The sequence below is a fragment of the Lithobates pipiens genome, unplaced genomic scaffold, assembly GCF_037356315.1.
Source record: "Lithobates pipiens isolate NorthernLeopardFrog02 unplaced genomic scaffold, aLitPip1_a1.2 Scaffold_3, whole genome shotgun sequence".
NCBI lineage: Eukaryota > Metazoa > Chordata > Amphibia > Anura > Ranidae > Lithobates > Lithobates pipiens.
Genome location: NW_027507790.1, coordinates 276,821,193 through 276,848,573, shown reverse-complemented (window position 1 = coordinate 276,848,573; position 27,381 = coordinate 276,821,193). Strand labels below are relative to the sequence as shown.

Genomic DNA, 27,381 nt, shown 5'->3' with positions numbered 1-27,381 from the left:
ACTTGTGGAGATGGAGTGGAGTACAGAGCCATAATAGCTGAAAAAATATTCCTAGAGAGTCCAAATGTAAGCAATACCCTTTGTACATACAGCCAGTGAACAATGTTAAACACCTTCTCTGCATCTATGGATAAGAGGAGAGAGGGTGTTCTACTTGATTCTGTATTACTAAGTATGTTTAGGATATTTCTGGTCATATCTGATGTCTGTATTTCCTTGGTAAAGCTTGTCAGGCTTCATCAAGGTGGGGAGGACATTGATAAGGTGTATGGCTAAAAGTTTGGAGTAAACCTTTACCATGGTGTTCAACAACAAAATAACCCTGAAGCATCTCTGTCATCCCCAAACCTGGCAAGGACCAGAGCCAAGTGAGCAATTATACACTCATATCATTAATTAACAATGACCTAAAAATAATGATGAAAATCTTATCCAACAGATTAGGATCCTTCATAGGGTCCTATGTACATAAAAACCAGGTCCCGGACCAGATAAGGAGGGCAGCAGATATTATATACCTTCTGAAGTCAGGCTGGGATGGCAATCCCTCACAAGAGGGCTTTCTCTTGTCCATTGACCTCTAAAAGGCCTTTGACACAGTCACCTGGCTGTACCTATTTGGCACCTTAAAAAGGTGGGGTTACGCTCAAATTTTCTCAACCTTCTTGAAGCCCCCTACTCCCTGCCCAAAGCACAGGTCAGACTCCAAGGACACCTCCCAGACCCATTCCCCATCACCAAAGGAACTAGACAAGGTTGCCCACTATCCCCCCCTCCTTTTTGCCATTGCAATAGAAAACCTTAGCTATTTCTATTAGAGGTCACCCAGACATGCACGGAGTGAAATGTGGCCCTATAATGTACAAATGCACTCTCCTATTGGATTATGTACTCATCTTCATCACCTCTCTTCTCCTCTCAACCCCTAATGTCTTGCAACGCCTACACAAATTTGGACAGGTCTCTGGATTGCAAGACAATATGTCCAAGTCTGTCACTCGCAACATTTCCACACCCTCACTCTTACTGGATAGATTACAGATCCATTTTCCCTTCTTTTGGAGCACCACCTCCATCCCATACCTGGGCGTCCACCTGACAGCCACTATAGACCAACTGTATAAATACAACTGCCCACCCATGTTCAAGAAGCTTAAAAATGATCTCGATCAATGGTCACTACACAAACTGTCCTGGCTAGGAAGGGTCAATGCCATTAAAATGAACCTTCTACCAAGGTTACTATACCTTTTCCGCTCTCTTCCCATACCTGTCCCCAAATGCCATATCAATATCCTACAGTCAGTGATAATCCAATTTACATGGGGCAAATCAAATCACAGACTCCCTAAAACGATCCTCTTTAGACCCAGATGGAAAGGGGGTTTAGGATTGCCCAATCTCTGGTGGCACTTCCAGGCAGCACAACTGAGCCAAATCTCTGCCACATACTCTAGAGGCCCAAAACTTGACTGGATAGGAATGGAAAAACAAGCTATCCCTAATTTTACTATTGATTTCCTTATATGGCACCCCCTAGGTCTAGACCTCCAATCCTATCCCCTACCCTCTCTCATTTAATAGCATTATGCAATTCCCTACATAAATTAAACACCATCTGGCACCCCTTAGCCCACATTTTTCATAACCCCTTTTCCCTCGAGGGATGGATATCGAGGCATTTTAATGGTGGCTCGATAAAGGTCTCTATCAAATAGGGCACTTCTTTTACTCGAACGGCCCCCTTAAACAAAGTCACTGCACCACAAAACTTGAAATGCCTTCCTCAGAAAAAGTTTGCTTCCACCAAATAGGTGGCTTTCTACACTCAATCTCTTCCCAGAATTCACTCCCCTTAACTGTTACCCCGTATGAACAGTGGTGTTCTACAGCCATGGATATGAGAGGGGGAATCTCCTTGATCTACTCAGCCAAACCATCTGAGAAAGGGACATACATGCAGAGCTGGGAGCGAGACCTTGAAATTTGAATGGGACTTGGACACTTGGCACTCTCACATTACAAGCGCATTCAAGGGGAACATCTCCTTGATTGAAGCAGACCTCAAGGTCATGTCCCACTGGTACCTTGTATCAACATGCCTAGCTAAATTCTATCCACAGTTCTCCCCTCCGTATGCTTCAGGGGATGTGGTCACCTGGATTCTCTTCTCCATACCTTATGTGAGTGCCCCAGAATCAGAGGCTATTGGATCAATCTATTTAATCTAATCCGCAAAGTCACTGGTACAGCGGTATCCCAACACCTGACAACAGCCCTCCTAAACCATAAAGTTCCTAAACTTCCAAAATACACCCAAATTCTGATCCACTACATCCTCATTAGAGCTAAACTAACAATAGCTCGGGCCTGGAAGTCCCCAAAGGAATCCTTACATTTAACAAAACAAAAAAAAATAAAAAAATCCCTGGATCATGTATCAGGAAAAAAAAAACTCTAATGCCCCGTACACACGAGCGGACTTTTCGACATCCAAACTCCGACGGACTGAGTCCGGCGGACTATCCGATCGTGTGTGGGCTGCAACGGACTTTAGCGAAGCTAAAGTCTGACGGACTTTAGAAATGAAGCATGCTTTAAATTTTCCCGACGGAACTCCGCCGGACCCGGTCCCCTTTGAAAAATCCGCTCGTGTGTGTGCTACTCCGACGGACTAAAACCGACGCTAGGGCAGCTATTGGCTACTGTCTAGGAACTTCCTACGTCGAATCCAGTCGTACGTCATCACGTTCGACTCCGTCGGAGTTTGGTGTGATGGTGTGTGGTCAAGTCCGTTCGGTCGAAAAGTCCGCCAGAACTCCGTCGGAACTCCGGCGGAACTCCTTTGGAGGTCTGTCAGACTTAATCCCTCTCGTGTGTACGGGGCATAATACCATCCTCGACAAACTTGAGAACTTTAAACACATTTGGGAACCTTGGGACCGATATATTGGTGTTTCCTTTAAACCCCAGACCCAATCCTTCACTTTAATGGCCCTCCAGAAGTAAGCCTTCTAACATCTCCTATCTCTTCTTGAAGCCAGCACCTTTACCACCACACCCCCTTCCTGCTCCTTTCCCCTTCCTCCACTTCAATCTCTGTAACTCCTCTCCACCTTTCTATCCCTGTTCTCATCATTCCTATCAGCACCTGCTGGCAGGATGTTGGGATATGACCGTAACGAAAATCCCTCTCCTACAATTGCACTAGTATGTTTTGATACAAGTTGATATTTTTCGATACTCTGCCCAGGTTCTGTTGTCCTTGGGACATATTTCACAAATGTACCAGAAGGTAATACTCCTAGCAAGTTAACAATGGTTTTCTTAGTACCTCCTGTGAGTGCACATTGAAACATTCAACAACCGTAGGCCGGAAGGTCTCGCTACCCTGGCACGGTCTGATTCCATATGGGGTGCCGGGGTCTCGGAGCAACTGGCAACCAATTGAATCAGTTGTCACTGTTCTTCACGTAAATGTTACAAGTATAACTCTCAGTACTGCCCTCAGTGAAACACTCATGGCAGAATCACCCAGATAATGTATGTCTATGGAAACTCTTTTTGTTAACAGCTGTTTCTCTGTATGTTAATCTACATTTTTTGGCTCCCCTGCATGGGAAAATTTTTGTTACAATATTACTTATCATTCAATAAAATATTTTACCCCCCCCCAAAAAAAAATAACCCTGAAGTTAGCAGGAGTGGTGTGTTCCTTGCAAGGTTTAGGCAAGGTGACAATATTGGGTGACAACATCTTGACAGCATCTCCGGTGGAAAGGATGCTTTAGTGGCTGCTTCCGAGAAGACTTGTTTCATGTACGGGGATACAATTTCTGCAAAGCACTGAGACTATCTGGTCCTGGAGACTTGCCAGTAGGCAAAGCTTCAATCAATAGAGCTATTTCATCATCTGTAAATGGATCATTCAGAGATTCTAGCTGGGCAGGGGATAGAACTGGGAGTTTAATTTGACTCAGAAAATTATTGATGTCTAGTAATGGGCCAAACACCACTATAGTCTATGGGATCCGAACTTGAAAAATCATAAGTCAACATTTTGAAGGCTTATATGCAAGTTATTGGCCATAAAAGGGGTATAGGGGCTCATTTTCTGATAGCGATTTTAATGATACTTAAAGTGAAGCAATAAAAATTAAAGATTCCTTTAAATATAATGCTTGAGGGGTCCCCTTATTCTGCCTGGAAAGTGGTGCGTGTGTTCCGTGCATAGAACATGCTACAGCTAAACCGACATTTATACAGAACAAAACTTTATTTTTCAATTAAACACGATTAGAGATTTTTTGGGTACATTCTGTTGTCTTTTTGGCAGACTTTGGATATAAATAACAAAGTTTTGCACAACAGGGAACAAGCCTTGTGCGAATAAGCCAAATTATCCACTTAAGCCCTGGACTTCTGCTAGTCAAAGACCAGAGCTTTAAATGACAATTGCACGGTCTTGCGACGTGGCTCCCAAACAAAATTGACGTCTTTATTTCCCACAAATAGAGATTTCTTTTGGTGGTATTTGATCACCTCTGCAGTTTTTATTTTTTGCGCTATAAACAAAAATAGAGCGACAATTTTGAAATAAAAACACATTATTTTTTACTTTTTGCTATAATAAATATCCTCAAAAAATCTATAAAAAAAAACACTATTTTTTTCCTCAGTTTAGGCCGATACATATTCTTCTACATATTTCTGGTAAAAAAAATTGCAAAAAGCATTTATTGATTGGTTTGCACAAAAGTTATAGCGTCTACAAAATAGAGGTTCATTTTATGGCATTTTTATTAATTTTTTTTTTTTTTTACTAGTAATGGTGGCGATCTGCAATTTTTATTGTGACTGCGACATTATGGTGGACACATTGAACAATTTTAACACATTTTTTGGGACCATTGTCATTTTTACAGCAATCGGTGCTATAAAATTGCACTGATTACTGTCAAAATTACACTGGCAGTGAAGGGGTTAACAACTAGGGGGCTAGGGAGGGGTTACGTGTGTCCTAGGGAGTGTTTCTAACGGTTAGGGGGATGGGCTATGAACGACACTTCACTGATCATAGCTCCCAATCTCAGGGAGCTATGATCAGTGACAGTGTCACTAGGCAGAACAAGGAGATGTTTGTTTAAATTAGCATCTCCTCATTGTTCAGCTCCATGAGACAATTGTGGGTATCCCCACTGCGATCGAGTCCGCAGGACCAACAATTCGACTCATGGAGCTCCTGGCAGGGTTGCCTTCGACCCGCCGCTGGCACACACATGACCACACGGCAGCAAATTCAAAGGGATCTACCTGTACGCCCATTTTCCCAACCGTGCCATTCTGCCAACGTAAATGTACATGCGGTGGTTGGCAAGTGGTTAAAGTACACTCAGGCCAAGATTAACACTTTTTTTAGGTCTGGTGTCTCTTTTGCATACTTTGAATAGAAGTAAAAGGTGCAGAAAAATTGGGCTTTGGGTGTTCGTGGTGCCTCTATTGAGGTACTCTTGATGAAAAAAACAAGAGTTGACCTTGTTGTAAAAAAATGTAATTTGATGCCCCTGTCAAACAGTTGTGGAAAAATTGGTCTTTGGGTGTTGGCGATACACCGTAATCTTCTAGAGGTACTCTTGATGAAAGCAAGAATTGGCCTTGATGCTAAAAAAAATAAATCTGATGCCCCTGTCAAACAGTTGAAGAAAAATTGGTCTTCAGGTGTTGGTGGAGCGTTCACCGCATAACATTTTACAGGTACTCTTGATTAAGCAAGAATTGGCTAGCTGTAAAAAAAATAATTTGATACCTCATTCAAATAGTTGCAGAAAAATTGGTCTTTGGGTGTTGGTGGTGCCTTCACCCTGTAACCTTCTAGATGTACTCTTGATGAAAGCAAGAATTGGCTAGCTGTAAAAAAATTGAAAATTGATGCCTCGGTCAAACAGTTGCCGAAAATTTGGTCTTTGGGTGCTGGTGGTGTGTCACAGCTGTGGAGCTGATCTGTGTCTTACTGGTTGCATACATTTTTTACCTTTTGTTGATGCAGGCCTGCTGGCACCTGTGGATCCAAAAGCTTGTGCTCTGCTCTTGCTGCACTGACTTGCATCTATTGGCGTCACCGGCTTCACCGATGGTAAATATACCTTCCTTCTTGCTACTTCCTGTCCAGCCTGCCTTATATCTCCCTATTTAACCACTTGCCGCCAGCCCACCGTCAAATGATGGCTGGGCGGTGCAGCTCTCATTCTGGGTGGACGTCATATGATGGCTTCCCAGAAAGACTTCTCTTGCACACCCCAGGGGGCTCTTTAACCATGTGATCGCTGTGTCCAATCACAGTCAGTCACATGTAAACACAGAGATGCTGGTAATCGGCACTCCTCGCCTCACACTGACAGAGTGTGAGGAGAGCTGATCAGCGGCATCTCCTCACAGGGGACAGCTAGGTATGTAATCAGGGCACTGATCATCAGTGCCCTGATTACAATTAAAGGCCCACCAGTGCCAGAAATGATTGCCCACCTTTCCCAGCAATCAGTGCCAACCAGTGCCCACAATTGCCACCAAACTGTGCCCACAAATGCCACCAATCTGTGCCAGCAATCTGTGCCCACAAGTGCCATCAATCAGTGGCCATTACTGATACCATTTAGTGCTGGCTATCAGTGCTGCCCATCAATGCCCATCACTGCTGCCCATCAATGCTCATCACTGCTGCTCATGAATGCCACCCATCAATGACTATAAGTTCCCATCAGTTCCGCCTATCCGTGCCACCAATTTTGGCCCACCAGTGCTGCCTATCTGTGCCCACCACGGCTACCTATCTGTGCCCACCAGTGCTGCCTATCTGTGCCCAGTGCCCAACAGTGCCACCCATCAGTGCCATATATTGGTGGCCATAAGCCGGCATATTCGTGCCTCCTCATCAGTGCCACCTAATAGTGTTCATAAGTGCCGCCTCATCAGTGTCCTTAAGTGCCGTCTCATCAGTGTCCATGAGTGCAATCTCATCAGTGCCCATTAATGCAGCCTATAAGTGCCCATCAGTGCCGCCTCATCAGCGCTAGGGATGAGCTGAACACCCCCCCCCCCCCGGTTCAAACACCAGAACCTGCGAACGGACCGAAAATTTGCACAAATTTTAGAACCATTAAAGTCTATGGGACTCGAATGTTCGAAATCAAAAGTGCTAATTTTAAAGGCTAATATGCAAGTTATTGTCATAAAAAGGGTTTGGGGACCTGGCTCCTGCCCCAGGGGACATGTATCAATGCAAAAAAGTTTTAAAAACTGACATTTTTTCGGGAGCACTGATTTTAATGCCGCTTAAAGTGAAAAAAAGTGAAACATTCCTTTAAATCTCGGTAAATCTCTCGGTGGGCACTAGATTGGGTCCTACTGTGAAATATTATATCCAGAATTGTAATTACATGCACCTGTTAAACAGGGGCTGAAAAATTGGGCCTTAGGCACTGGTGCCACAACACTGCAACACCTCAGAGAAACTCTAGTTGGAGAGTAGGAATGAGCCCTGCTACAAAGTATTGAATCAAAAATTGTAATTACATGCCCTTGTTAAACAGGGGCTGAAAAAGTGGGCCTTAGCCACTGGTGCTGGTGCCAAGACATTGCAACCCCTCACAGATACTCTAGATGGAGTGCAGAAATGAGCCCTGCTGCAAAGTATTGCATCAAAAATTGTAATTACACGCCCCTGTTAAACAGGGGCAGAAAAAGTGGGCCTTAGGCACTGGTGCTGGTGCCACAACACTGCAACCTCTCACAGATACTCTAGCTAAAGTGCAGGAATGAGCCCTGCTGCAAAATATTGCATCAAAAATTGTAATTACACGCCCCTGTTAAACAGGGGCTTAAAAATTGGGCCTTAGGCACTGGTACTGGTGCCATAACACTGCAACCACTCACAAATATTGTAGTTGAGTGCAGCAACGAACTCTACTGCAAAATATTGCATCAAAAATTGTAATTACACGACCCTGTTAAACAGGGCCTAAAAAATTGGGCCTTAGGCACTGGTGCTGCTGCCTCGACACTGTAACCCCTCACAGATACTCTAGTTTGAGTGCAGGAATGAGCCCTTCTGCAAAGTATTGCATCACAAATTGTAATTACAAGCCCCTGTTAAACAGGGGCTGAAAAATTGGGCCTTAGCCACCGGTGCTGGTGCCACGACACAGCAACCCCTCACAGATACTCTAGTTGGAGCGCAGGAATGAGCCCTGCTGCAAAGTATTGCATCAAAAATTGTACTTATACGCCCCTTTTAAACAGGGGCTGAAAACTTAGGCCTTAGGCACCTGTGCTGGTGCCACAACACTGCAACTACTCACAAATATTGTAGTTGAGAGCAGCAACGAACCCTCCTGCAAAATATTGCATTAAAAATTGTAATTACACAACCCTGTTAAACAGGGGCTTAAAAATTGGGCCTTAGGCACTGGTGCTGGTGCCCCAACACTGCAACCACTCACAAATATTGTAGTTAAGCGCAGCAATGAACCCTACTTCAAAATATTGCATTAAAAATTGTAATTACACGCCCCTGTTAAACAGGGGCTGAAAAATTGGGCCTTAGGCACTGGTGCTGGTGCCACGACACTGCAACCCTCACAGATACTCTAGTTTGAGTGCAGGAATGAGCCCTGCTGCAAAGTATCGCATCAAAAATTGTAATTACATGCCCCTGTTAAACAGGATTGAAAAATTGGGCCTTAGCCACTGGTGGTAGCGCCATAACCAAAAATGCTCTTCCAAGCTATCAACAGGATAATTGAGGAGGAAGAGGATAGTCAGTCAGCATAACAGTATAGTCACTCAGCATCAGCATAGGCAGTCTTGAAGGGATGAGACATTTAAAAAAAAAATATTTGGTTACATCAGCTTCAGGTGCTTGGTAGCTGGTGGTGATCCAAGACTGATTCATCTTTATGAAGGTCAGTTGATAAACTGTCGGTGTATTCGGTGGTACGCACCCTGTGATCGGTTACAAAGCCTCCAGCAGCACTGAATGTGCATTTCGAAAGAATGCTGGATGCAGGACAGGCCAGTAGCTCAACTGCACACTGTGCAAGCTCTGGCCAGTGATCCATCCTCAAGACCCAGTAACCCAGAGGATTGGCCTTGCTCCTAGGTATTCCTGTAAATCATACGCTGGTGATGGTTGCTGGAGCCGATCATACCTTGGGGCTGCGGACTAAAAAATTGTCTGAACGCAACGGCCAGACGGCCACCTTCTTCACCGCTCCTTCTGGACCGAAGCCTCAGCAACACATTGTCCAGGACCAGGAATTTGTAACCTCCCAGTCTCTGGAACGCATTTCACAGACCTTTCTGCAAGGCCTCCCGGAGATGTCTCATCCTCTGCTCCCTCTGCGATGGCAAGATAAGATCCGCAACCTTACCCTTGTACCGTGGATCAAGGAGAGTTGCCAGCCAGTAATGATCCCTCTCCTTGATCCCCTGAATATAAGGATCCTTCTGCAGGCTTTGCAGGATCAGGGAGGCCATGCAGCGTAGGTTAGCTGAGGCATTCGGTCTGGAGTAGACATGATCCGCAGCCACCTCCTCCCAGCCACGTACAAGTCCACAGGTTTCTTGGGACTATAAATCATCCCTAAAAGACTGCTGCTAATTCTGAGTGCCAGGCTCCACCTCTATGCTGACACAATCCTCCTCCTCCTCCTCCTCCTCTTCCTGTGTGATCGGCGGGCCAGCAGAAACACTGTCTGGATAAAGGGGGCCTTGAGAGGCAAGGAAGTCCTCCTCTTGCTGCTTCTGTCCTTCCTCTAGTGCCCTGCCCATTATTCCACGGAGTATGTGCTCCAACAGGTGGACAAGAGGTACAGTGTCACTGATGCATGCACTGTCACTGCTCACCATCCTCGTGGCCTCCTCAAATGGTGACAGGACAGTGCATGCATCCCTGAGCATGGCCCACTGGTGTGTGGAAAAAAACCGAGCTCCCCTGAGCCTGTCCTGGTGCTGTAATTACACAGGTACTCATTGATGGCCCTCTGCTGTGTGCCACTACAGCATGACCAACGTTGAGTTCCACCTGGTGGGCATGTCACAGATTAGGCAGTTCTTGGGCAGGTTCAATTCCTTTTGGAGCTCAGCCAGCCGAGCACTGGCATTATATGACCAGCGGAAATGCACACAGACTTTCCTGGCCTGCCTCAGAACATCCTGTAAGCCCAGGTACCTGCCCAAGAACCGCTGCACCACCAAGTTAAGGACATGAGCCACACAGGGCACATGGGTCAGTTGTCCCTGTTGGAGGGTGGAGAGGAGTTTGGTGCCATTGTCGCAAATCACCATTCTTGGCTTAAGCTGGTGTGGCATCAACCACCTCTCAGCCTGCCCCTGCAGAACTGACAGAATATCTCTGCTGCTAATCCAGGACTGATTTATTTTAACAAATGTCAGACAATCAATGAAATCTGTGGACAGGTGTGCTCTTTTATCTGTCACAAAACCTCCAACATCACTGAATGACCATTCAGAAAGCATGGTGGATGCAGGGCAGCCAAACAGCTCAATGTCATACTGGTCAAGTTCTGGTCAGACGGTCTATTCTCATGACCCAGTAACCCAGTGAATCATCTAATGGAAAGCTCTCCATGTCTGTTTTGCCCCTAGATATTCTTCCACCATATGATGCAGATGCTGTAGATGGCATCTTGAAGCTAACAAGCCCTGGGAGCCAAAGACAAAAAAAAATGTAAATGCATCACTGAGGCAGCCCCCTTCTCCACTGCTCCTCCTTTGACCAACAGAAGCCTCAAAACTAGCTTTTCCATGGAACTATAACCTACCAGAGTCTTGTAAAGTGTTACTGTACATAAAATACTCTTTAAGGTGTCCTTGAGATGTTTTATCCTCTGCTCCCTCTGCGAGGGCAGGATGACTTTCCTCTGGTAACAGTAGTCAAGGAGGGTTGCCAACCAATAAGGATCCTTATCCTATATGCCACATATTCTAGGGGACTTTTGCAGGCTTTGAAGAATAAAGAAGCCCATGCACTGCATGTTTGCAGAGGTATGAGAAGTAGAGTCCTCAAGGTCACTGAGGATTAACGTGTGTGGAACTGCCTCCTCCCAGCCACGTACTACTCCCAAGGTTTCTGGGTACTGAAAACTATCTCTTAAGGTTTGACGAATGTCTTCCTCTGCTTCTATGCATCCAAAACTGCTAGAATCCTCCTCTCTCTCCTCTGGTGTGTTCTGTGCCATTGCAAGAATAGTGTCGGCATAAAGTGTGCCTTGAGAGTAAAGGAAGTCCTCCTCATCCTGCCGTTGCTCTGCCTGTCCGTAATATCACGCATAGTATGCTCCAGCAGGAACACAAGAGGGATTGTGTCAATGATGCATGCATTGTCATGGCTCACAATCCTTGTGGCCTCCTCAACTGGTGACAGTACAGTGTATGCATTCTTTATCAGCAGCCATTGGCATGGGGAAAAAAAGCTGAGCTGCCCTGAGGCTGTGAGGCCATACTCACACAGGCACTTGTTGACACCCCTCTGTTGCATGTTCAACTGCTGCAGCATTGCCAAAGTTGAGTTCCACCTGACGGCATGTCACAAATCAGGCAGTTTACAGGCAGGTGGAATTTCTGCTGAATTTCAGTCAACTGAACACTGGCTGTGTATGACTGCCTGTATTGGCTACAGACTCATCTGGCCTGTCTGGGTACCTGAAACGCTGCACCACCAAATTGAGGCTATGACACATGTGTCAACTTTCCCTTTCGAAGGGTGGACAGAAGGTTAGTGCCATTATCGCAAACCATAATTCATGGTTTAAGCTTGCATGGCGAGAACCACCTCTGGAGGGCTTCACAGAACAGCTATAATTATACTGAGATTAAATTACACACATATGGATTCTATTTGATTTCATTGGCTCCACTAGATTTTAGTTAGGGGTATCAGAGTAAAGGGGGCTGAATACAAATGTACCCCACACTTTTCAGCTATGTATTTGTAAACATTTTTGAAAACCATTTATCATTTTCCTTTCACTTTACAATTATGTGCCACTTTGTGTTGGTCTATCACATAAAATCCCAATAAAATACATTTACACTTTTAGTTGTAACATGATAACATGTGGAAGGCACTGTATATAAAGAAAAAAAATGACTGTATTTATCAGCGTATAACATGCACATTCATTTTAAGAGTTACGTTTCAAGAAATAAATTACATTTTAAATAAGGAACTTTGAAGCAAAATAAGGGTCGGTGTCCACCTGCAGCCCCACCCTTGCCATCAATGCAGCCTGATCAATGCCCATCTGCAGCCTCACAAGTGCCATCAATGCAGCCTCATCAGTCCACATCAATGCAGCCTCACCATTGCCATAAATGCAGAAGCCTCACCATTGCCATCAGTGCAGCCTGATCGATGCCCATCTGCAGCCTAGAGGGGACAGGGAGGGGGGGCAGGATGAGCGCCGACAGATTACATACAGTGAGGATCTCCTATGATAGATAGAACAGTGGTCCAATGGCGGTCCAGGAGATGGGACTTCCTATTACAGAGGCCGCCAAGTAAACAGGAGATTCTCACTGTATGTAATCTGACGGTGATCGTCTCGTCCCCCTCCCTGTCCCCTCCAAGGCAGCTAACATTGAAGTATCAGTGTATAACAGGCACGTGCTTTTCGCACCCAATTTTCATGGTGAAAAAGTGAGTGTTATATGCCAATAAATACAGTAATAATCTCTATGATTTAAATTCTGACAAGTATTACTTTTTTTATTAGAACAGTATATGATGAAGAGACCTTGGTCCATCATTTATAAATTGTATTTCTAATTTCAATTTTTTCATTGTCTAAATAATAATATCTCATTAAAATATTTCCCAACATGTCAACCAGGTCAGTTATCGAGTCACTGATATTCGCCTGAGTGATGGAAAATTGTATCCAACTTTATTTCACATGACACCAGACAATCGGATCCGTTATGCAGCTATTATAAAATTTTTGCAGTATTTTGGGTGGAACTGGGTTGGAATAATACTATCAGATGATGGCAGCAGTGATGATGAGTCCCAAGAACTGAGTAAAATATTGAGCCAACATGGAATCTGCGTAGATTATATCATTAAACTGACACTAGATATTGTACATGATACTGAGGGATTGATAATTATTAGTAAGTCAAAAGCTAAAGTTGTCATAGTGTGTGAAACTTTCACATCGCACTTTTATTACTTTTCTCAGCTCATACCCTCTGCTTTAGAAAATATTACATTTATTTTCCCGCCTTCATGGAGTAAGATAAGTAGTAAAATAAATGAGGACTTAACAGCCATCAACTGCAGCTTCATATTTCTGTGGGCACAAAAAGTATACGTACAATTCCATAATCCCGAATATGGTGTCACCTTCTCCCGCTGCCTTACTGACCCAATACTGGAAGATATTTGGATTTCTTTGTTTTCATGCCTTTCCCCTCACCCACGGAAAAATGACTTTTTTAATTTGTTTTATAACATTTCTGCAAAACCTTGTAGAGGTGTAAAATATTGGAAGGCATTTGATTATTATACATCTCTACCTTTCTATGCATACAGGGCTGTAAATATTCTGGCCAATGCTCTACACTGGATGTACATGAAGAAAAATAAATCTGAACAAAATGGATTCCAGCACAGAGTAAGTTGGATAATAAGTGTTTATATTACTATGATCCTATCCTATATTATATAATAATTATGTGAATAGACAGCTATCTTCACCCTCCATCTAATTTCCTGGGCAATCAGGAAAACATCAATCCCCCAAAATCTTTGATTTCTCTATACAGGTGTAGCACTAACCCCGGACGGAGCTGCTGATTTTTTCTGGGCTTACTGATTACCTCCTCCAGCTCGTACTTTTTGTCCTTGTCTAGGGGTTCCCAGGGTTGATAACCCAGTAACTGTAGAGACCGACATTTGAATTCCTTGTTAGGATTTTTATTTTGCATAAAACGGTTGAACAAACTCAGTCTCTAAGTTGGGAATAGAGGGTATCGGGGTAGAATTTAGCTCAGGTGCTTGGAACTGCTGACTTCAATAAAAGTCTCTCTCTATGTACACAGTCCAGGGAACAGCCGCTCACAATTGGACTCTTTAACTGTTGGATAAATCCTTAAGTTTTGGGTTTAGCAGCCAACAGGTAATTCTAGCTTTTCAAAGTCTCTCACACAGACTTGGTTGGAAACGTAGTTACAACTGGAACGGTAGAAGTAGGAACTTTTCTTACCATACCAGAATCTTTCAGCCGGTCCTGCGATACTGTAAGAATTGTGGATTCAATCAATGTCCATGGCAGCTCAGCTTCCAGGCTCTTACCGAGCAGCCAGCCTTGTGCGTGTATCTTTTACCGAAGAGTCCTCCCCTGGTCACGTGTAGAGTTTCTAGGCCTCTCCAAAATGAGACGGCACCGGAACACTGTAGAATCCTCCTTCCAGTTACTGTGCCTCGGACTAGCCAGTTCTGAGGCTAAGAAATGGATGGATCCACACCCCAGGCCATGAGGGCCCCTGGGGGCTGGTCAGGATAACCAGGACCATGGAGTCAGCAACAACTTCTGGACCAGAACCCGGAACCATGTGACTTCAGCACCTTAAGTACCCCTTCTCGGATTACGTAGTGAGATAAATGCGCCCACTGATTGGTTCCGAGATAGAGATTGATACCTAATGCGTCAAACCAGACTGCGTTCTATAGCCTCCCACAGGTGTACAACCCCACCTATGACCAGGCAGAACTTCTATACAGCCCAGCCAAACTGATGCCAAAGTACAATTTAGCACAATTAGTCCCAAAACTCATTGGAGTTTTGGGCAAAAACTACATTTTAATTGTTAGGAGTACCAGCACTACACAGGTTTTGAATATAGATAAATAATTTTTCATCCTCTAACTTTCCTTAGCCTTCCTTCTATTCCCATCTCCTCACTCTTCAACATGCTCACACTAATCTTGTCAGGTCACCTTGAGGCGAGGTGACAGATGCACACCATAGGGATCAGGAGTGCACCACAAGCTTGTGAACCCTACGGCTGACTGCTGCGGACGGGGGTCAAGGTGATAGGAAGGCAGGGCCGCCAGAACACCAAGATGGATCCCACCGGGGTTAGAGCGTAAGATTCCCTGGGGTGCGGAGTCTAAGAGCCAGCATGTGTTCACCAGAGCCTCTAGTGGTGAGGATGGACTTGGCTGCAACTGGCTCCAGGTCGCGACCCCCAGGGTCCCCCAGCTCACACCCACAGTAGGCAACAGGATGGGGATGGTGAGGGACAAAGCCAAGGTCAGGGTCACAAGCAGACAGGAATAGTCAGGGACACACCAAAAGGTCAGGATCACAGGCAAACAGAGATAGTCAAGGACATGCCAAGGTCGGTAACGGAACAACAGCAGAGCACACGGCAGGTAACAGGAAGCTAACACACAAAGGTTGATCCGCAGGGTTGGTCTGCAGTGCACAGATTAATATAGAGTTCTCTGATAGGAGCTAGGGTGGAGCCATGCCAGAAGATGGATTACAAAAGCAGTCAGGTGAGGGTCGGCTGGTCTCTAGAGATGAACACATGGAGACAGGTAAGCAGACGAACTCTATTGCATAACCATGACAAATCTTTGCTATAACATCCTCTCTCCTCAATTTCTAATTTCTTTACCCCCCCCTCTCCAGCCCCCAACCTGTACATATCTCCCTCTCTTCTGACCACTCAATATTACTGTACTTATCAACTCCTGATCATTCTAAGCCCACACAGTATCACCACTTATACTCCACTGCCCTCCTATAAATCCCACTCCTGCCTTACCTCCCTAATCCTCCTACTACTGCTAATGTGTGGGGACATTGCACCAAACCCCAGTCCTCCCACAACCAATTCCCACCCCCAAAATTGGCTGTTTACCTCCTACAACAGTAGTTTTAACTCCCACCTTCTCATCCCAATTCCCCTGATTCCACAAGTCGGCCCCCCTCTTCCATGTGCCATCTGGAATGCCCGCTCAGTCTTCAACAAACTAACTTCTGTCAATGACCTTTTCCTCTCTAAATACCTTAATCTATTTACTATTACCAAAATCTGGCTCCAGGAATTTGACACTACCTCTCCAGCTGCCCTGTTCCACAGTGGCCTCCTTTGGACTCACTCCACCAGACCCAGTGGACGAAAAGGAGGTGGTGTCAGACTTCTCCTCTCCCCACAATGCACCTTCCAGGTTCTTCCCGCATCTCCCTCTCTTTCCCCCTGCTCTTTCAAAGTGTGCTGCATTAGTCTTTTCTCTCTAGCTTGTCTGAGGGTTGCATTAATTTATCGGCCTCCTGGACCAGTGTCACGCTTTCTGGATGACTTCTCTGCATTGCTACCTTACTTTCTCTCATCTGAAGTACCTGCCATCATCCTAGGTGACTTTAACATTCCAATCAATGTTAATACTGCAACCACTTCTCAACTGCTCAACATAACCTCCTCTTTTAACCTAACACAATGGACACAATCCAACACTCACTCCAACAGCAATATTCTCAACCTCGTATTCTCCCATTGCTGCATTCCCTGCAATCTCTCTAACACCCCCTTTCCTCTCTCTGATCACAACTTTATCTGTTTCACACTCTCCTTGTCTCCTACCTCCGATGCTGCCAACCTACAAATGACTACCCGCAGAAAACTTTGCAGCCTCAACCCTTTCCTTCTTTATTCTGCTACTGATGGCCTTTATGACAAAATCACACCCTTGTCCTGCCCAAACCTAACCACTTCCATCTAAAACAACACGTTGTAACCCTCCCTAGACATACTTGCTCCTCTTTCTACATGCAGGACCAGGCCCCATCTTTTACAACCCTGGCAAACAGATGACACCAGAAGTCTCAAGAGACACAGCCGTGCTCTTGAGCAAGCATGTCATAAATCTAAGTCCCTGCAAGACTTTACCCTCTACAAATCTGCCCTGCTCAAAAACAACTTCTGCCTCCACACTGCTAAACAAACCTACTTCAACATTCATCAAAACCCTTCCATCCAAACCCCATCAACTCTTTTCTACCCTTAATTCCTTACTTCACCCCCCACTGCCCCCACCCACCAACTTGCTTACCGCGCAACAGATTACCAACCATTTCAAAAGCAAAATTGACACAATTCGCAAGGAGATATCCAGCATTCAACTTCTTCCCCTACCCAACATATCAGGTCCAACACCAAACTCAATTCTCTCCTCATTCTGCCCAGTTACCACTGATGAAGTTGATAAACTCCTCTCCATGGCCCAGCTCACCACCTTTGCCCTGGACCCTGTCCCTTCACAATTACTGCGACCACCTTCCCACTCTATCCTAAACTCCCTAACCCACATCTTCTTCATCCTCTCCCTCTCCTCCGGCACCTTTACTTCCTTGCTCAAACATGCACTGGTTACCCCCATACTTAAAAAAAACCCTCTCTATATCTCACCTGTTTGAGTAACTTAAGACCCATCTCCCTGCTCCCATTTGCCTACATTCTCATCCAACGCTTTGCCCATGACCGAATGAGTTGCTACCTCATGGACAAAAACCCTCTTGACCCCCTACAGTATGGCTTCCATCCACAACATTCCACTGAAACTGCCCTACTAAAACTCACCAATGACCTACTAACTGCTAAAACCAATGGCCATTACTCCATACTCATACTCTTAGACCTCTCTGCTGCCTTCGACACAGTTGACCACCTGCTCCTCCTCAGCAAACTACACTCCCTTGGCCTCTGTGATTCTGCTTTATTCTGGTTCTACTCCTACCTATCTCAGCACACTTTCAGTGTCACTTACAACGCAATCTCCTCCACTCCTCTTCCACACTCTGTTGGGATTACCCCAAGGCTCCGTCCTTGTGTCCCTCCTATTCTCATTCTATACCTCTTCCCTGGGCCAGTTGATAACCTCCCATGGCTATCAATGCCACCTCTACACCGATGACACCCAGATCTATCTTTCCATTCTTTAACTCACCCACTCGATCTCCTCAAGGATCTCAAACATACTGAATGACATATCGGTATGTATGTCACACCACTTTCTCAAACTCAATCTTTCTAATACTGAGCTTGTAATATTTCCTCCTTCCCAACTCCCCCCCCCATGACTTTACTATTAAGATCAACAGCACAACCATTGGTCCCTCCACACATGCCATGGTTCTGGGTGTAATGCTTGACTCTGACCTCTCCTTCAGCCCCCACATCCAATCACTGGCTAAATCCTGCTGCCCCTAACTTCCGCAACATCTCCAGAATTCGATCCTTCCTGACTAATGACACCACAGAGCAACTTATTCACTCCTTGATTATTTCCCACCTTGACTACTGCAACTCTCTCCTTAATGGCCTACTCTTATGCAGGCTACCCCCCTTCAGTCTATTATGAATTTTGCTGCTAGACTAGTACACCTCACTAATCAATCTGTGACTGCTGTCCCCCTCTGCCAATCCTTTCACTGGCTTCCCCTATTCCTCCGTATAAAATTAAAAATGCTAACCACAACATACAAGGCCATTGTCAACATTGCCCCCAGTTCCATCACCAACCTCATCTGCAGATATCTCCAAAATCACCCCCTCCACTCCTCCCAGGACCTCCTAGCTCCCTTGTTACCTCCTCTCATGCTCGCCTTCAGGACTTCTCCAGAGCCTCTCCCATCCTCTGGAACTCCAGGGTATATCCCATCAGCCCCTAACCTGTCCACCTTTAGGAGATCCCCTAAAACTCACATATTCAGGGAAGCCTATCCCACACCCACCTAACAACTGTCACTGAGCCACCCCCATCAAATCATTCTCTGCATCGACATCCTTCTGTAACCCCTCCCTTTAGAATATAAGCTCTATGAGCATGGCCCTCCTGTCCCTTCTGTATTGAACTTTACTGTAATGGTGCTGTCCCCCTTCTACATTGCAAAACGCTGCGTAAACTGTTGGTTCTATATAAATCGTGTATAATAATAATAGTGATAATATCTCATCTCCAAAAATAAAGAATAATAACTAAAATAAGGTATATCCTCAAAAAATTCTCAAAAATTTTCAGTTAGAACCCGACTGATAAGTATTAATCAATAATCACTAAGGAAGCAGTTAATATACAGTTCCATGTTTAACCCTCCAGGGCTCATTATCTGTAAGAAATGAATCCCCTTTGTTTGCCTCCTGGAGAGGTCTCTAACTGTATTAGAGCCTCTCCATGCAGGGAGGATCCTATCCACAGCCCACAATTGGAGAGAAAAGGGGTATTTTGCATGATAATACCTGTAGTGTTCTGAGACAATACGATATTTATATTTATATTTTTAATATATTGATTATTTTCAGAGTTCTTTTTTTATGTCCAATATACATCAGTCTGCATGGGCAGACTAGTGCATGTATGACATGAGTAGTTTTACACGTTATGAGGTCAGTGATTTCATACTCTCTACCTGTAGGGTTTGAATAAAATGTGGATCTTTCTTTACATTTTTTTTGCAAAATGACATGCTCTACATTTCCTGCAGACTACAAAACCCTTTTTGACCCTGACAGAAAGATAGTTTGCATGGAGGATCTAGATTTTTTTTTAACTACATTGTTACCAAAATTAGGAGCCATCCTATGAATAAAGGGAGGTTTTTGGGGGTTACAGATTTTAATACCTTATCCTAAGAATATGCCAAGGTCTGTAGAATATGCTCTTAATTTCCTTATACTGGCAATTAAAATCTGAGATGAAAGGCCACTGCTTATTATCATCTTTATTAATATGGGTCCTATTCTCCAAGCATTGGTTCCTTGGGATGGCCAATGTCCTCTGGATCTCTTGATCTGTCTGTACCTCTGAATATCCCTTCTGTATAAATTTCCTTTTTATGGTATCTGATTGTTCTAGAAACTCGCTGTCAAAAGTGCAGTTCCTTCTGATGCACATTAGTTGACCTTGTGGAATGTTGTGCATCCACATAGGATGATGGCCACTTCTAATTGATAGATAGCTATTTCTATCTGTAGTTATAAAATAAACTTTTGTGGCTAAAAAATCATCTTTCCTATAAATAGTCGCATCCAAGAAATTGATGGTACTATGATGGTTGATTCACAACATCATTGTTGCTTAGTCATAGCTAAAATGCTTTTTAGCTATGACTAGGGATGAGCCGAACACCCCCCGGTTCAGTTCGCACCAGAACTTTTGAACGGACCTAAAATTCGTGCGAACTTTGGAACCCTATTGAAGTCTATGGGACTCGAACGTTTGAAATAAAAAGTGCTAATTTTAATGGCTAATATGCAATATATTGTCCTAAAAAGGGTTTGGGGACCCAGCTCCTGCCCCAGGGGACATGGGTCAATGCCTAAAATGTTTTTAAAAATGGCAGTTTTTTCGGGAGCACTGATTTTAATGATGATTAAAGTGAAAAAAAAGTGAAAAATTCCTTTAAATATCGTGCCTGGGGGTTGTCTATAGTATGCCTGTGAAGTGCCACGTGTTTCCCGTGTTTAGAACAGTCCCTGCACAAAATTACATTTAACGGGAAAAAAAGTATTTTAATGTAATATCTGGTTCCGGCAATATGGATGAAAATCATTGAGAAAAATGGCATAGGTAGCCCCCCTGCCCATTACCAGCCCCTTTGGGTCTTGTACGGATATTAAGGGGAACCCCGTACCCATATTAAAAAAAGGAAAGGCATGGGGCCCCCAGGCCCTATATACTCAGAACAGGAGTGTACAGGCAGTGCAAACAAGACAGGGACTGTGTAGGTTTGTTGTGTTAAGTAGAATCTGTTTGTAATTTTGAACTGGTACAAGTGTAACTCCAGTCAAAAAATATATTTTTAAGCTTTTTGGAAAACATAGGGAAGGGATATCACCCCTGTATAATTTTTTTGGCCATATGTCTTTTTTCATCTCACTTCCTGTTGTCTCCTTCCGTTTGCTAGTAGGAGATGTTTGTAAGTTGGATGTTTGAAAGCAGGGGCCTGCCCTATATGCTCTGCAGAAATTTGCGCCTAAGGTGTTGGTTTTGCCACAACACTGTAAGCTCTCAAAGTGACTCTTGGTAGGCGCTGGAGAGCCCTGCTGTGAACAATTATATCAAGAATTGTAATTACATGCCATTGTTGAACAGTGGTAGAAAAATAGGGCCTTTGGTGGTTGTGGTGGTGGTAGTGGTGCTGGTGCCACAACACTGTATGTCCTCACAGTTACTCTCAGTGAGCGCAGGAATGGGCCCTGCTGTGAAATATTATATCAAGAATTGTAATTACATGCCCCTGTTAAACAGGGGTTGAAAAATTGGGCCTTAGGCACTGCTTGCTGGTGCAACAACACTGCAACCTCTCCCAGATACAAAAATTATATTACATGCCCCTGTTAAACAGGGGCTGAAAAATTGGGCCTACACACTGCAACCTCTCCCATATACTCTATTTGTAGTGCAGGAATGAGCCCTGCTGCAAAGCATTGCATTAAGAATTATAATTACACACCCCTGTTAAACAGGGGCTGAAAAATTGGGCCTTAGGCACTGGTGCTGGTGCCACGACACTGCATCCTCTCCCATATATAAGGTTATCAGTGGTTTACCCCAATGTTCAGTGCTGGGACCCTTACTTTTTAATATCTTTATAAATGATATTGGGTGTAGGATCAAAAGTAGCATTTCCGTCTTTGCAGATGACACCAAGCTATGCAGTGGAATAACGTCCTTACAGGATGTCTCCAATTTACAAGCTGACCTCAATGCTCTGTCTAATTGGGCGACTATGTGGCAGATGATGTTTAATGTTGAGAAATGTAAAGTTATGCACTTGGGGGCTAAGAATATGCATGCATCATACATGCTAGGGGGAGTACAACTGGGGGAATTTATAGTGGAGAAGGATCTGGGGGTTTTGGTAGATCATAAGCTCAATAATAGCATGCAATGCCAAGCTGCGGTTTCCAAAGCGAGCAAAGTCCTTTCCTGTATTAAGAGAGGTATGGACTCCAGAGAGAGAGAGATATAATTTTGCCCCTGTTCAAATCATTAGTAAGACCTCATCTGGAATATGCAGTTCAGTTTTGGGCACCAGTTCTCGAAAAGGATATCAGGGAACTGGAGAAAGTGCAGAGAAGGGCAACCAAACTGATAAGAGGCATGGAGGAACTCCACTATGAGGAAAGATTAGAGGAACTGAATTTATTCACTCTTGACAAGAGGAGATTAAGGGGGGATATGATCAACATATACAAATATATAAGGGGTCCATATAGTGAACTTGGTGTCGAGTTATTCACTTTAGAGTCAACAAAGAGGACAAGGGGGGCACTCGTTACGTCTAGAGGAAAAGAGATGTCAGTAAGAGCTGTGAAAATGTGGAATAGACTCCCTGCAGAGGTGGTTCTGGCCAGTTCAGTGGATTGCTTTAAGAAGGGCCTGGATTATTTCCTAAGTGTACATAATATAACTGGGTACTAACATTTATAGGTACAGTTGATCCGGGGAAAATCAGATTGCCTCTCGGGGGATCAGGAAGGTATTTTTTCCCCTGCTTTAGCAAATTGGATAATGCTCTGCTGGGGGTTTTTGCCTTCCTCTGGATCAACTATGGGTATAGAATTGGGTATATGGGATTGTATGATATTATTATTATTATTATTTTTTTGTGTGTGGTTGAACTGGATGGACTTGTGTCTTTTTTCAACCTGACTAACTATATACTCTATTTGTAGAGCAGGAATGAGCCCTGCTGCAAATCATTGCGTCAAAAATTGAAATTACACGCCCCTGTTAAACAGGGGCTGAAAAATTGGGCTGGTGGCATCACCCAGAACCAAAAATGTTCTCAAGTGCCCTGTCCATTATTCCACGCAGCATATGCTCCAACAGGTGAACAAGAGGTACAGTGTCACTGATGCATGCACTGTCACTGCTCACCATCCTTATGGCCTCCTCAAATGGTGACAGGACAGTGCATGCATCCCTGATCATGCCCCACTGGCATGGTGAGAAAAAAACCAAGCTCCTCTGACCCTGTCCTGGTGCCGTAGTCGCACAGGTACTCATTTATGGCCATCTGCTGCATGTGCAGCCGCTGCAGCATGGCCAACATTGAGTTCCACCTGGTGGGCATGTCACATATAAGGCGGTTCTTGGGCAGGTTCAACTCCTTTTGGAGCTCAGCCAGTCGAGCACAGGCATTAAATGATCTATGGAAATGCACACAGACTTTCCTGGCCTGCTTCAGGACATCCTGTAAGCCCGGGTACCTGCCCAAGAACCGCTGCACCACCAGGTTAAGGATGTGAGCCACACAGGGCACAAGGGTCAGTTGTCCCTGTCGGAGGACGGAGAGGAGGTTGGTGCCATTGTCGCAAACCACCAATCCTGGCTTAAGCTGGCGTGGCGTCAACCACCTCTTGGCCTGCCCCTACAGAGCTGACAAAATATCTGCCCCAGTGTGGCTCCTGTCCCCCAAACAAACCAGTGCAAGCACGGCATGGCATAGTTTTGCCTGCGTACATGCGTAGCCCCTTGAACGCCTATGGAGCACCGCTGGTTCCCGAGGACAGAGCACTGGAAGAGGCCATGGAGGAAGAAGAAGAGGAGAGAGGTGTGTCACAACCAGTAGTAGCATTTTGGAGGCGTGGTGGCGGAACAACCTCCAACACTACTACACCTTGTCCTGCATTCTTCCCAGCTGCCAGAACAGTGACCCAATGGGCCGTGAAAGACAGGTAACGTCCCTGTCCATACCTGCTGGACCATGAGTCAGCGGTAATATGCACCTTACCGCTGATCGCCCTGTCCAGAGAGGAAGGACATTGCCTTCCACATGCCGGTAGAGAGCCGGAATCACCTTCCGTGACAAAAAGTGGCATTTGGGGACCTGCCACTGAGGAACCGCACATTGCACAAACTCATGGAAGGGGACAGAGTCTACCAACTGAAAAAGTAGCAGTTGAAGTGCTAGCAATTTAGCTAAGCTAGCATTCAACCACTGGGCATGTGGATGGCTGGGAGTGAACTTCTTTCTACGGTCCAGCAGCTGGGGCAGGAAAATTTGCCTGCTACAATCGGATGTGGGTGTACTGCTAGCAGAGTGCCCACAAGTACTTGGCTGTGGCACACCTAATTATACACCTTCATTCCTCTCAGTACAGGTTTCAGAGAGGACTGAAGGTCTAGTGGGGTTGGAGATCCCAGCTGATGAGGAGCAGGGAGAGGTCCGCTTTGTTCTTTGGTGTGGGTCTTTGAGGTAAGCTTGTCAATGAGCTGCATGGCAGGTCAGCATATGTCTGGTCAAGCATGTGGTGCCCAAGCGGCTGATGTTTTTGCCATGCGAGATATGCTTGAGACATATGTTGCAAATAGCAGCGGTGCGATCTGATGCACTCGTCTCAAAAAAGCCCACACCAAAGAACTTTTAGAATAACGCGCAGAGGCAGTGCCCTGCACAGGCGGAGCTCTGCGGTGTGATTCAGTCAGTGTGCTGCCCCTAAGCTGGCCCCCGGAGGGCATCTTGCCTCGTTGGAGATGAGCCTCCTCCTCCTCCTCCTCTCTCCTACCAGGCACCCACGTGGAGTCAGTGCCCTTGTCATCCCCTACCTCTTCAACGCTGGAGCAGTATGCTGCAGCTTGTGGAACATGACTGCTAGATTGCTGTCCTTCTTAAGCATCCCCTCTCTCTGCACTCACGCTACTGCCTTCCTCTAGCTGAGTATCATCATCAGAGCCTACAAAACACTGGGCATTCTCCTAGAGCATGTTCCCAACACTGTGCTCAAACAGTTGAGGGGACTCCTCAGGAGGCCGTGGTGGGTCTAGGGAAGGAGTCACTGATGATGACATTGAGACGAGGGAAGAGGATGCGTTGGCAGCTGCTTTGCTAGTACCCTGAGCCTGGGTGAGAGAGGATGATGAGGATGAAGAGGGCTTGGTCATCCATCCACTCTACCAAGTCTTCAGCATGATGCGGCTCAACATGTCCAGCTGCCGAAAATAAGGACAAGCGTGTTCCATGGCCACATGCTGATGACAATGCTCTTCGTCCACGACCAGCACTGTTGTCTCTAGACACAGAGCCTGCGTGCCCTCATTTATTGGCTTGTGCTTGTCTGCCTCTCCTTGTTGGCCTTCCAGACATGGTAATGGCCTGCAGGGAGATGGGAAAACCAGAAATTGGGTAGTGTATATTGTGCTGGAGGCACAAAACACCCACTAACTCCTGCAGATGCCTTTATTATAGAATACCAGCAATAAAGGGCAGATGCAGGTGTATATTGTGCTGTGCTGGAGGCACACAACACCCACTAACTCCTGCAGATGGCTTTATTATAGAACATCAGCAATAAAGGGCAGATACAGGTGTATATTGTTCTGTGCTGGAGGCACACAACTCCCACTAACTCCTGCAGATGCCTTTAATATAGAACACCAGCAATTAAAGGGTAGATACCGGTGTATACTGTGCTGGAGGCACAGAACACAGACAACACCCACTAACTCCTGCAGATGGCAGATGGCTCAATTAGACAACAGCAATAAAGGGTAGATACAGGTGTATACTGCTCTGAAGGCACACAGACAACACCCACTAACTCCTGCAGATGGCTGATGGCTCAATTAGAGAAGAGCAATATATGTAGATACAGGTGTATACTGCGCTGAAGGCACACAACTCACACATAACTCCTGCACCCACTAACAGATGCCGGAACACTAAACAAGGCCGCCGCGCTGGCGGCCTTATATAGTGTGGGGCGTGTACTACACAGCCTGAGCTATAATTGGCCACAGGCATCCTGCCCTCAGTGCCGCTGCCGGCACTGTGATTAGCCAAGCATGCGGGGTCACAGTGCATGCTTGGCCAATCATGAGCCAGCAATGCATTGAGATGGCACAGTGCATTGTGGGCCGTGAGCGCCACACGAATTTGGTGCGAATGGACCATAACTTTCGGTATTCGCCGAATGTGTGAACAGTCGATGTTCAAGTCGAACATACGTTTGACTCGAACACCAAGCTCATCCCTAGCTATGACTTCTGATGGACTTTCCGAATGAACGGACTTGGCCACACACAATGACACCAAAGTCCGACGGATATGAACGTGATGACGTTTGACTGGACTAGAATAAGGAAGTTCATAGTCAGTAGCCAATATCTGCCCTAGCGTCGGTTTTTGTCCGTCGGACTAGCATACAGCAGACAACCCGAGGGTACAAAATTTAAAGGAATATTACACTTTTATTGTTTCGCTTTAATCATTATTAAAAATCACTGCTCCTGAAAAAATGTCAGTTTTTAAAACTTTTTTTTGCATTGATACATGTCCCCTGGGGCAGGACCCGGGTCCCCAAACACTTTTTAGGACAGTAACTTGCATATTAGCCTTTAAAATTAGCACTTTAGATTTCTCCCATAGACTTGTACAGGGTGTTCCGGCTTTTCGAATTTGCCGCGAACAGCTCAAATTGTTCACTGTTCGCTGAACAGGCGAACATGCAATGTTCGAGTCGAACATGAGTTTGACTCAAACTCAAAGCTCATCCCTACTCTTCATTAGTGATTATTAATGATTAATAATTATTAGTCGAGTTCTAACTGAATATTTTGAGAATTGTTTGAGGATATACCTTATTTTTGTTTTATATATATATATATATATATATATATATATATATATATATATATATATATATATACACATACTCCTAACGAGTATGCGCTATATGTTTAAATTTAGTTTTTGCCCAAAACTTAATGAGTTTTGGGACTAATTGTGCTAAATTGTACTTTGGCATCAGTTTGGCTGGGCTGTATAGAAGTGCTGCCTGGTTATAGGTGGGATTGTACACCTGTGGGAGGCTATAGAATGCAGTCTGGTTGGACACATTGGGTATCAATCTCTATCTCAGAACCAATCAGTGGGAATATTTGTCTCACTACATAATCCGAGAAGGGGTACTTAAGGTGCTGAAGACACATGGTTCGGGCTTCCGGTCCAGAAGTTGTTGCTGACTCCGTGGTCCTGGTCCTCCTGACCAGCCCCCAGGGGCCTTTATGGCCTGGGGTGCAGATCAATCCATTTACGAGCCTCAGAACTGGCTAGTTCAAGGCACAGTAACTGGAAGGAGGATTCTAAGGTGTTCTGGTGCCGTCTTGGGTTTTGGAGAGGCCCAGCAACTCTACATGCGACCAGGGGAGGACTCTTCGGTAAGAGAGCCATGCACAAGGCTGGCGGCTCGGTAAGAGCCTGGAAGCTGAGCTGCCATGGACATTGATTGAATCCACATTTCTTACGGTATCGCCAGACCGGCTGAAAGATTCTGGTACAGTAAGAA

The 27,381-nt window shown here is 45.1% G+C and overlaps 1 protein-coding gene across 1 annotated transcript in view; it reads left to right on the top strand.

The window, feature by feature from the left end:
• Positions 1-27,381, top strand: part of LOC143941279 (vomeronasal type-2 receptor 26-like) — an 82,766-nt gene that overhangs the window by 14,451 nt on the left and 40,934 nt on the right. The window contains exon 4 of the mRNA XM_077463316.1: positions 12,909-13,691. Within this exon, the coding sequence (XP_077319442.1) occupies positions 12,909-13,691 (783 nt within the window). The remainder of the gene's footprint in view (positions 1-12,908; positions 13,692-27,381) is intronic.